Genomic DNA, 11693 nt, shown 5'->3' on the forward strand with positions numbered 1-11693 from the left:
AAACCCTGTGGTTTCTTGAGTGCTAGGAGCACCTTTGTTCTAATAACTGGTCTTTGATCTGGGTTCCTGACACAAGAGCTAAGAACCTGGGAATCCCTGGAGTGATAATGGGAGGACTAGTGGCTGGGGGGCCCCAAGACAAAGGCAAGATTGAAGGGGTGAACTTTCAGCCCCACTCTCATCCTCCAGGAAGGGGAAGGGAAAGGGCGTTTGAGCTACTAATCAATCATGCCCATATGATGAAGTTTCCGTAAAAAGTCCTAACTGGGGGCGCCTGGGTGGCTTAGTCGGTTAAGCGTCTGACTTTCGCTTAGGTCATGATCTCGCTGTAGTGGGTTCGAGCCCCGCGTCGGGCTCTGTGCTGACTGCCAGCTCGGAGCCTGGAGCCTGTTTCAGTCTGTGACTCCCTCTCTCTCTGACCCTCCCCTGCTCACGCTCTCTCTCTCTCTCCCCTAGAAATAAATAAAACCTTAAAAAAAAAAAAAAAAAAAGTCCTAACTGAAGGGGTTAGGAGACGGGTTGGTGAACACATCATGTACCAGGAGGGTGGCTTACCCCAAACTCAATGAGGACAGAAGCTTCTGTACTGGTAACCCTCCCAGACTTTACGTCTTCATCTGTATGTAAACGTATCTCCTTGAGTTCTGTGAGCCATCCTAGCAAATTACTGGACAACCCGAGGGGGTTGTGGGAACCCCTGATTTACAGCAAGTAGGTCCGAAGTACAGGTGACAACCTGGAACTTTCAACTGAAGATGGGGGAGGGGAGTCTTGTGGGACTGTGGGACTAAGCTGGGAATCTGTGGGGTCTGTGCTTACTCTAGAGAGTTGGTGTCAGAAGTGAGGTAAACAGGTGTCCACTTAGAATTGGAAAACTGCTTGATGTGGACAAGCTCATTCATCTGGTGTCAGAAGTATTCTGTAGTAAACAGGAGAGTTTTCTCTTTAAAATCCATTTAGTTTAGGGTAAAACTAAGAACGGTAGCAAGAGAACTATCTTGAGGACATTATAAATATAACTCAGCTCAAGATGAAGTGAGGGTCTCTCTGTGTGACTTACACATGTTCTGGATATAGTTAGTATAAAAGTGTTTTTTGGCAAATTTGTTAGCAAAAAGTCCCCTTTTGTGACATCTAGACTTGTGTCGCTGCTTTGGAATGCACTATTTATTAATCTTGAGGCTGCTTGGACAGTGATTTGTCTGGGAAAGGGCATTCACTCACTGTAACTTGAATTCACTGGTGAGTAATAAAGTAAAGAGACTCAGTCAGCTTCTGCTCCACAGGCTCCACGGAGATTACATTCTGCAGGCATGCACAGATGCAGTTCTTAACAACTCAAATGGCAGGAGTATCTTTGACAATTACCAAAAACATAAAGAGTGTTGAAGACTAAAGGAGTTTGGTGTTCCATTATAAGCCTTTAAAACATTTGGCACAAAGCTCCGAATAAGTAGTCGATGCTATATTTTTATGAAGGCCAGACCAATCAAAGGACAGTTGGAATGAAGATAAAAAGGATGATACAGTTCAGTAGAAAGTTAAACCGAATATGATGACTGATAGGATGCAGGGATAAGGAAGACCAGAAGCATAAGCTCAAGCTGGAGTTGACCAAACCAACTCAACCATCATCACCCCTCCTTTGTTTCTCTGCTGTGTGACCAGTACCATGCCTCAAGTGTCACCGTCCCTTATCTGCACCCATAGCAAGGCAATGGTAAACGATCACACAGATCAAAGGCCTGCGACCCCACATTATCCCCAAATCCCAAATTAAAGAGTTCAGAGTCTGGGGAAAATAAGATAAAAATGCCTTGGTTACCCATTTGCACCTTCAAGTATCTCTTCACCAAGGAAGGAGAGAATCTTTAAAAGTTCTGGGTAAGTGAGGAAGTGGAGTATCAGAGAGGTACTCTTGGCTGTTTTAATTCTATCTACCATGCCAAATTCCAAAGTTGACATTTATTCTATGACAGACCTTATTTGAAAGTGATGTATAAATCCACCTATTTTGGTTAGCTGGGTAGGTTCTACATACTGAAGTACTTCTGTGTTCAGTACCGAAAGCTACTAACTACCATCTGCTCTAGGTTTGGGTGCCCAGAAGTTGCAATTATTAGGATAAGTAATTCGGAAACTTCAAAATACCCCCTAGGTATTTATAAAGAAAGGATATTTACAGTGATAAATCCAACTTAAATTATAAGACTCATAAAATCTTGTTTTCGATATAAAATCCTGGCATTTTAGATACAAAATATTTAGATACAGAAGTTTACATTTTATAAACACCGATAAACCATGCAAACCACCATTCCTACCCACTGTCACCTCATATTCATCACTCAAGACTATAAATTCTACCCTTATCTAAATCTATGACTAGAATCACAGTAGTCCATCTGAATACCTTGGAAGGAAAGTTTCAATGTCTTTCAAGGGTGGGACTGTCCGTTAATTCACATTCAGGGATTCTTAACCTTTTCTAAATAGTAGTCCATTTTCACAAATTATTGAAACTAATGAATCCTCTCCCTAGAACAATGTTTCTCAACTTTTTTTCATTATCACCCCTTAAGGACCTTTCTAGAAATGTGTCCCTAATCACCCCATTAAATTTCAATACCATGGACATACTGTATATCTATTTATGTGCAGTGGCCCTTTGAAAGGTCACTACTGATAAAATCTAGTATTTTTTCACCCACTTGGGGGCATGCTCCAGGCTCTAAATGACCGACCCAGCGACACACACAAAATATGACATATGAACTCAAGGACTTCAGAAGCCACGGACCCAGGACCCTTTTGGTGAGATTCATCTCAAACACTAGTGTGTAAAACAACAGCTTAAATTCTTGCTCTCATTTCAAAAATGGAATGGAAATAATGGGGGAAAATGAAATAACTAATAATGGAAAATGTACTTCAAATAATTTCAAAGTAACTGAACTTCAAAGTTTACCAAGCCTCAGCATCCATGTTCCAGTGCTCCTTTTCAGTTTTCAAAAGATCTTATTAGAAACAACACGTGAAAAGACATTTGTGACCAGGATTGCACAAAGACACCCATAATCCATATGCTAACACTCCTGGGGTCATCTGTGAAATCTGCCTTAGTCATGTAGCAGTAGGCCACCAGGCTTCCTGGGGTTGATGAAGTCATTTTGGTGTGACCCCACCAGGCTTCCCTCCCCTCTCACATTAATCACAGGCTACTTCACCACTGTCTAGTCATCTAGCCTCAGCACGCAGCAGAGGCTCGGCTGCCTGGCCAACTCCCTCAAGACAAACCTGAGTTGCAGTAACTACTCTGGGGACAGGTGAAATGAAGAATGCTCCAGGAGCCAGGTGAAAGAGAAGTTTGCTTTCTCTATCACAGGCTGAGCTCTCAAACGCTGACCAAGGCAAAGGAATGTTTCTGGTGGAAAGGGGCCGCGTTCCCTCGGTGGACCTGAAAGTACGGCCCTCACTGTCTTTAGAGACGGCCACCATTTGTGGACACACAAAAGACACACCAAACCATGTCTTACTGTTCTTATAGTACTCATCACCAGATATAGACTCATCATTCGTTTATTTATTGTATTGTCCTCCTCTCGTTACGAGGTAGGTGCCATGGATCAGGAGGTCATTTGTTTCATTCAGTGCTGTTTCCAGAGCCGGAAACTGTACCTGGCATGTTGGTGTTCAATAAATGTGTCTTGAATAAATCAGTGAATAAATATTTCAGACTGTCCTGGAACCAAACTGTCTCGAGAGCAAGCAAAACAAGGGCTTCTTCTGTGAAGGCCAAGAACACAAGATGCTACTTTGGAGAGCCCTCAGCTGATCACCAACACCAACTGCCCTTTGGCTCTCATGTGTCCTATCTCTGACCACTCAGTTTACAACCATCCCTGGGGGTGAAGAGAAAGAAGTGATGACTAACAGAGAGGTGCTGGAAAATTGGTCCTTTCATTCAAAGTTCTGGGGGAACTGTAATTAACCCAAGAGGCTGATGGAAACTGAAGCTCACTTTAAAGTGCAGTGGAGGCTCTCAAATGAAGGCTGCTGCACTTCTCTCCAATGGAAATTCCCGAGAACAATCAACAAAGGACTGTGAGCCTAGTAGCCACTAATGCGAGTTCTGATGCCCAAGATCAGGCATAAAGTTATTGGCAGCAAGAACTACACTGAAACTTCCCAGAGGAATTGCTGAGGTTCTATTCTAAAAAGAATATACAGTTGACTTTCCTCTTTATGATTTTCTTAGCAACACTTTCTTTCCTCTAGGTTACTTTATTGCAATAATGCGGTATTTAATACATCTAACATACAGAATATGTGTTAACTGACTATGTTATTAATAAAGCTTCAAGTCAACAGCAGGTTACTAGTAGCTTAAGTTTTTGGGGACTAATCAAAAGTTCCATGTCGATTTTCAACTCCACAGGAGTGCCCCTAAATCCTGTGTTAGACAAGGGTCAAATGTATTATCTGTCCTTGTATTGATCAAAATTAAAATTACATATTTTGGGGCACTCCAAGTAACAGGATTTATCACCCAGGAAGATTTTAAAAATCACACACGTTTGTGCCCACCTGGTAAGGGCTTTTCCCTCACTAACCACAATGATACACACACCCCCCAACACACACACTGTACAGTTTATAAGGAGGTGTTCTGTTTTCTTTACCTCCATTTACTAAATGGGGCATATATTTTTCTAATGTTTATTTTTATCTATTTTTGAGAGACAGAGAGTGAGCAAGTGACAAAGAGAGAGGGAGAGAGAGAATCCCAAGCAGGCTTCACACTGTCAGCCCAATGCAGGGTTCAAACTGTTGAGATCATGACCAAAAATCAAGAGCCAAAATCAAGAGTTGAACACTTAACCAAATGAGCCACACAGGTGCCCCTAAATTGGGCATATTAAGATGTGGGGGGGGGGGTGTCACAACTCAAATGCTTAGAGATACAGTGGGCAGGCCAAGTGCATAAAGACTGAGGGAGAGCAGTTTATGGCCTTTCCAAAAGAGCACTATAGGTGCTACGCAGAAACACTGACCCGGTGCCGCTGATCTTCACATTTTTCAGGCAGAGCCCCAAGACAAATTTTTCCATAAAAAAATTCCCCAGTTCTAGAAACTATACAAGTCACATAGAGCCTGTTTGAGACCCCTTGGGAATGGCCAGTTTATAATCTGTGTGCTTTCCACGGCTGACAGGCACTCTCCCCGAATGCCACAAACACCCAGAGCAGCATCAGCTTTTCCCCCCTTCCATCTGCAGAGATCTAGAGTCAGGACCTCCAAGTGTCACTACATCCCGCGCCCCTTCCTATTGGCCCGCCAACACCCAGCACCTGCCCAACGCTGTCAGTCTTGAAACCACATGACACTCCTATCACTTGCCTATCACATCAACCACAGACCCCCCTCATCCCCATACATTATTTTGGTCCCCTCTCTCTTCCCCTAACTCCCAGGGGTTTCTGGAAATCAGCAACTACCATAAGCAAAACCTTTCATTTCCTCAGTCTCCCTTTTCCACATTCTCGTCACCTTCTTACTCTAACCAAACTCTGCCCTCCCGTGACGACATGCCTTCTCTTGTGCCCTTCCAAGCAGGTAGATCTCCTTGCTCCTGGCACTGCTTCTACACAATTCTCCACCTGCCCTCTCAAAACTCTGGCTATCGCCTTGCTAACCCCAATCACTACTCCTCACTTCATGACTTCCGCTCCCAGCTCACTGTCTTCCAAGCAGCTTCTCATCATTCTTAGTGATTTCTATACCCACGTAGGTGACCCTCGGACCATCCTGGCCTCTTGGTTCCTAGACCTCCTCTTCTCCAGCCCCTCTCCCCAATGGTTATGCCTAGACCTTGTCTCATTAAGCACAGCCTTGCAGCTTCCCGCAAGGAAGCTCACTCACCACCCACTGCATCCTATCTTTCCAATTCATACCCTCCAAAACCTCAACTCCAACAGTTAGCTGACCCTACCACCTTCCCCGCCTTTCCTCTACCCCTCAACCCCATCACGTCCTCACACAGATTTGATTCCTTGACTAATCACGATGATCACCCCTTACGCAAATTGACGACACAAATCCCCACTTCCTCAGACTGCTCTAGAGGCACCGAGGCAGTTGCAAGTGGCTGGAGAAACACCTGGCTCTAAGTGGAAGACCTTGCTACCTGAGAAAAATCAAAGCAATCAGAAGAAAGGGTGGTGGGGAATGAAAACCACCTCTCACCTCAAACTAAACTATTGAAAGCTTTCAAACAAATAGAACTTCAGATAAGCAGGGTCATTTGTTCACACAGCCAGACAGAAGTACTTCTGAAAGGTCAGGAGATCCAGCCAGAAAGGTCACTGGGTAAAGAGAAGGCCTCTGAAGCCCGATGTGGCTGTCAATTACTGTTGTGTGACCTTAGGCAAGGCCTGTAACTTCACCACGAAAACCAGGTCGTTTCAAGGATTAAACAGCACACAGGAGCATAGAGTCAGCACTAGAGGTGAACCCCAAACACAGTTTTGAGCAAGTCCAGGCCAGGAGCGCCTGGGTGGCTCAGTCAGTTAAGCATCCGGCTTCAGCTCAGGTCATGATCTCACGGCTCGTGGGTTCAAGCCCCACGTCGGGCTCTGTGCTGGCAGCTAAGAGCCTGGAGCCTGCTTCGGATTCTGTGTCTCCCTCTCTCTCTGACCCTCCCCTGCACACGCTGTCTCTCTCTCTCCCTCAAAAATAAATAAAACATTAAAAAAAAAAAAGTCCAGGTCAGGTAACTGGAAGGTACACCCGAACATAATCATGTCACTGAAAAAGTGCAGAAGTACTGTCAAATTCTAGTTCACACTGCAAGAATGATCAACACTTGTATTCTTGACTCCTTGACCTATAGAGCCAATCCTCTCCCACTGACCCCTGACATCCCCATTAGCTCGTTTTTTCCTCTCTGCCTCTGGCGTCGGGAAATTAAGTCTTCAGAAGCCACCAGGGGTGATGGCTTCGTGTACACACATCCTTTCTCTCCTTCCACCCAAAATGCTGGCCGATAAAGCCACCTGACTCCTGCCTACTTCTCCCACCTCCTGCTATGATAGTTCTGTCTTTCCTTTGAATACCACGAGGCTTGCCCCGGCCTCAAAGCCTCTGTACTCCGTTACCTCCGATGGGACCCTCATCCTCAAGGCTCTGGTGTGGTGTGCCTCATTGTTGTGAGGGCTCAGCGAGACTTCCCCTGACCACATGAGCTAAGCGGCCCCCATCATCTTATACATCATCCTGTTTGTGTACTTCACCTTGTTCATGTACTTCTTAGTAATTTAATACCGTGGTGACTGCTCTTTATCTAAATGTTTACCTACTCACTGTCTCGGTCCCTCCCACTAAAATATAAGCTCTTCAAGTGCTGGGACCTGGCCAGTCAGGAGTTACAACTGTTATCAGCGGTGCCAGCGCCATCCCTGACACATAGCAGGGTCTCAATAAGTTTTGCTGAATCAGTGAATTCTTCTTTCAAATGGGTCTTTTTTTTCCCCCACCCCAAAGCCTCGCTGTGCTCGTCTGAAGCAGCTGAGGTTGTAACACTTGTTCAAAACGACGTTTCAGGCCAAACTTCCGTAAAACGTAGAGGTTTCCATTGGGCCTTATCTTCTCCACCGGCTTCTAAGGCCCAGTTTCACAAACCCAACCCCCGCTGCTCAAGGCCATTACTCTTCTTATACGAAAAGGCTCCCCCTCCCGCTCTTGCACCCCGGTAACGTTTCTCCCCTCCAACACTTTTGCTTTGCTTCTCCTTCCTTTGGAGACCATCGTGAAACGCCTTTCTTTTTGGAGGCGCTCTACGTCAAATTTCTCGGGGGGTCGGGGGGGACTGTCGTCTAGTATCCAAAGAGGTGGGCCAGGGGGCTTTTTCTCAGAGGCTGAAACTGCGTCACCTACTCCCACCCCCACCCTCTCAAGCTTGGCCTCCCTGGGCCATGGAACTTTCCTCTGCCAGGAAGAGGCTGGTCTTCTGTCGCGCCTCTCACCCCCTTCCTGTGGGCCAATGCCACTCCTTCTTGGTCAATAGCCCTAGTCTCCTCCCTCACCCTCAGGAAACTTGACCAACGCAGGCACCGCCGCCCGTCCTCACTCCCAAAGGCTCCCAAATCTCTTCCCCATTCTCAATCTCCCACAGCCGGCTCCGCCACACCCCCGCTTCACCGGGTCGCCCCCAATTTCCTCTTCCGCCAATTCGCCCTGTCCACACCCTACCCCTCACACCCCAACGCAGCCCCCAGACCCTAATGCCCCGCCCTCGGCCTCTCAGCCTCCCACCCCTCCCAGGAGACCCTCCCGGGCCCTCACCGTGGACGCTAGGTTCTCCGTCGGCAGCCTCAGCCCCGAGGAGGAGCAGCGAGGCCAGCAGGGCGAGGAGCGCCCCGCACCGCCTTGGACCACACAGCTGCGCCATGACGGGCTCCACCCGGCCGCGCAGGCGAAGCCTGGAGCCGCTGGCCGTTAGGGTCTCGCGATCAGGTGCGGGAAGACCCTTGCCGCGCACGCGCACTGGGGAGCCTCGTGTTCAGGTGCCGGCGCTCCCAGAGGGTCTGCGGAGTGTCGCGCTGGCGCTCCCGCCGGAGTCTCTGGCGGACCTTCGGTGTGCGGACGCTCTGTCTGGCACGCCCGCGATGCTTCTGTCCGCCCCTCACTCGTTTCTTGCCCTCGGCGACACTTAGAGACCCTTCCACCGTTCAGACCCCCACCACACCTACACGCGCTCGGTGGGCGGTAGGGCCAATGGCGGGNACCTGCCGAGGAGGAGCATGCAGAGCGCAGGCGCAGGGAGCAGGCACCTGGGCGGCAATCCTCCCTCGGAGCACCTGGGCTGGACCCAGGGTTGGGGGAAAGGGGCAGGGCTTGCGTTGGCTCCGCCCGGAGCAGGATTTAGCCGGTGAGGAAACGCAAGCCTGCGGAGCCCCAAGGCTGCTGTTACCGTGCTCCGCGGCTTGGTGACGTCCGAGTACCCTCGCTCTCGGGCTGGGCCTCGGGGTGGGAGCACAGGGTGCAGATATGCTCATCTTGGGACCCCGTGGTTCCCGGCTTGGAAGCCCGCCTCATTTCAGCTCCTCTTCGAGGGCGAGGGATTTGCTTCTTCCTAAATTCAGCGTTCACTGAGCGCCTACTTGGCGCGTTGCTGGAAATCCAGCAGTGCCCACGTCAGACTGGCACCTTCCTCACCAGCCAGGAACAGCCTAGAGTAGTGATGACCGAAGCATAGGACAGAGTGATTGGGGGAGTGACAGGGAAGCACAGACTGAATGATCAGGGACTGGGGCGGTGGAAGTGAGGAGGCAGCTTTGATAATAAACCGAAGGATAAGAAGGGCTGATAGGCGAACATTCCACATTCCCCAAGCTACAGGAACATTCCCCAAGCTACAGGAACAGCGAACACAACAGGCAAGAAAGACAACAACAGTGCCTTAAGGGATCCAGGGCTACTCCCACTATGTGAGTATTATGACAGCCTCCCTCCTGTCATAATAATATGTGAAAAGCCTTAATTAGGTTATCAAAATGGTGTTTACCTTAGGCAACTAAAGTTTTGTGCATTTCTTTCTATAGATTTTGTTTTTAAGTAATTATACCCAACATGGGATTGGAACTCATTAAGATCAAGAGTTGCAGGTTCTACTGACTAAGCCAGCCAGGCACCCCCCCCCCGTTTTATTTTATTTTTTTAAATGTTTATTTGCATTTGAGAGAGAGAGGGTGCATGGGAGAGACGGTGCTTGAGCAGGGGAGGGGCAAAGAGAGCCAGAGACAGAATCTGAAGCAGGCTCCAGGCTGTTGAACCCCTTTTCTTTATTTAAAAAAAATTTGGGGGGGTGCCTGGGTGACTCAGTTAAACGGCCAACTTCAGCTCAGGTCATGATCTCACCGTTCTTGGGTTCGAACCCCGCGTCAGGCTCTGTGCTGACAGCTCAGAGCGTGGGGCCTGCTTCAGATTCTGTGTCTCCTCTCCCTGCCCTTCCCCTGCTCATGCTTTGTCTCTCTGTCTCTCATAAATAAACACTAAAAAAAAAAAAAAAAAGGGGTTGGGGGGGGCACCTGGCTGGCTCAGCTTGTTAGGCATCTGAATCTTGATTTCCGCTCAGGTCATGATCTCATGGTTCATAGGTTTAAGCCCCACATTGGGCTCTGCACTTACATTGCAGAGCTTGCTTGGAATTCTCTCTCATCCCTGTCTCTCTGCCCCTCCCTGCTCGTGTACATACACACACACACTTTCTCTCTCTCAAAATAAATAAACTTTAAAAAAGAGAAAAAAATAAAAAAAATTCTTTGTCCACCATCTTTAATCTTGCAGTGAGGTCCTAGCACCCAGCGTCAAGAATCTGAATGTGAGGACAGAGGTCTCTCTAGCACCCAAATCTCCCACCTCCATCCCATCCCACTAAGCCAGAGCTTGAGCCTGAAGACAGGGCATTGGTGAGAGTTGAGGCCAGAGAGGAGTCACAGGTTCATTCATCCATTCATTCACGCATCTGTCCATTCAGCATATGCATTGAGCACCCACATGAGCCAGGTGCTGTTGTAAATGCTGGAGAAGATACAACAGTGAACAAAGCAAATTTCCTGCCCTGTTGAAACTCACTTTGTATTGTTGGAAACAGCAGTAGAACTAGCATATTTGACACCTGGAGTGGGTAACTTAAAAATATTTTTTTAGGGGCGCCTGGGTGGCTTAGTCGGTTAAGCGTCCGACTTTTGCTTAGGTCATGATCTTGCGGTTCATGGGTTCGAGCCCCACGTCGGGCTCTGTGCTGACTGCCAGCTCAGAGCCTGGAGCCTGTTTCAGTCTGTGACTCCCTCTCTGACCCTCCCCTGCTCACGTTCTCTCTCTCTCTCTCTCTCTCTCCTAGAAATAAATAAAAATATTTTTAAAAAATATTTTTTAATATTTATTTTTGAGAGAGAGAGAAAGCGTGAGTGGGAGAAGGGGCAGAGAGGGACACACACAAAATCTGAAGCAGGCTCCAAGCTCAGAGCCGACACAGGGCTCTAACCCACAAACCCTGAGATCGTGACCTGAGCCGAAGTCAGATGCTTTAACCAACTGAGCCACCCAGGCGCCCCATGGATAACTTTTTTATACCTCTTCTGCTCTACCAGAAAGTTATTTTCTTTTTTTTTTTTAATGTTTTATTTATTTCTAGGAGAGAGAGAAAGAAAGACAGTGTGAGCAGGGGAGGGTCAGAGAGAGAGGGAGTCACAGACTGAAACAGGCTCCAGGCTCTGAGCTGGCAGTCAGCACAGAGCCCGACGCGAGGCTCGAACCCACGAATCGCGAGATCATGACCTAAGTGAAAGTCGGACACTTAACCGACTAAGCCACCCAGGCGCCCCCAATTTACCCTTTTAAAATGTACAATTCAGTGGTTTTTAGTATATTAATAAAGTTATGCGACCATCACTGCAGTCAATTTAGAAAATTGGATCATCCTCAACAGAGACCCTATGTTCAACATCAGCCACTCCCCTTCCCCCCAATTCTCTCATCCCCAGGCAGCCACCAATTTACTTCCTGTCTATGGATCTGCCTCTTCTGGACATTTCAGAGAAGTGGAATCATACAACATGTGGCCTTTTGAATCCAGTCTCTCTCAGTGTGTTTTGAAGGTTCATCTATACTGTGTCATAGCATGTGTCAGT

At 47.7% G+C, this 11693-nt stretch overlaps 1 protein-coding gene across 1 annotated transcript in view; it reads right to left on the minus strand.

Moving 5' to 3' along the window:
• The window catches only part of SPINT2 (serine peptidase inhibitor, Kunitz type 2), a 28699-nt gene extending 19917 nt beyond the window's left edge, over positions 1–8782 (minus strand). Inside the window, exon 1 of the mRNA XM_077773875.1 lies at positions 8344–8782. Within this exon, the coding sequence (XP_077630001.1) occupies positions 8344–8449 (106 nt within the window). The 5' untranslated portion in view covers positions 8450–8782. The remainder of the gene's footprint in view (positions 1–8343) is intronic.
• Between the last annotated feature and the right edge of the window lie 2911 nt (positions 8783–11693).

Source organism: Crocuta crocuta, unplaced genomic scaffold, assembly GCF_008692635.1.
Source record: "Crocuta crocuta isolate KB4526 unplaced genomic scaffold, BGI_CrCroc_1.0 scaffold267, whole genome shotgun sequence".
NCBI classification, from domain to species: Eukaryota; Metazoa; Chordata; class Mammalia; order Carnivora; family Hyaenidae; genus Crocuta; species Crocuta crocuta.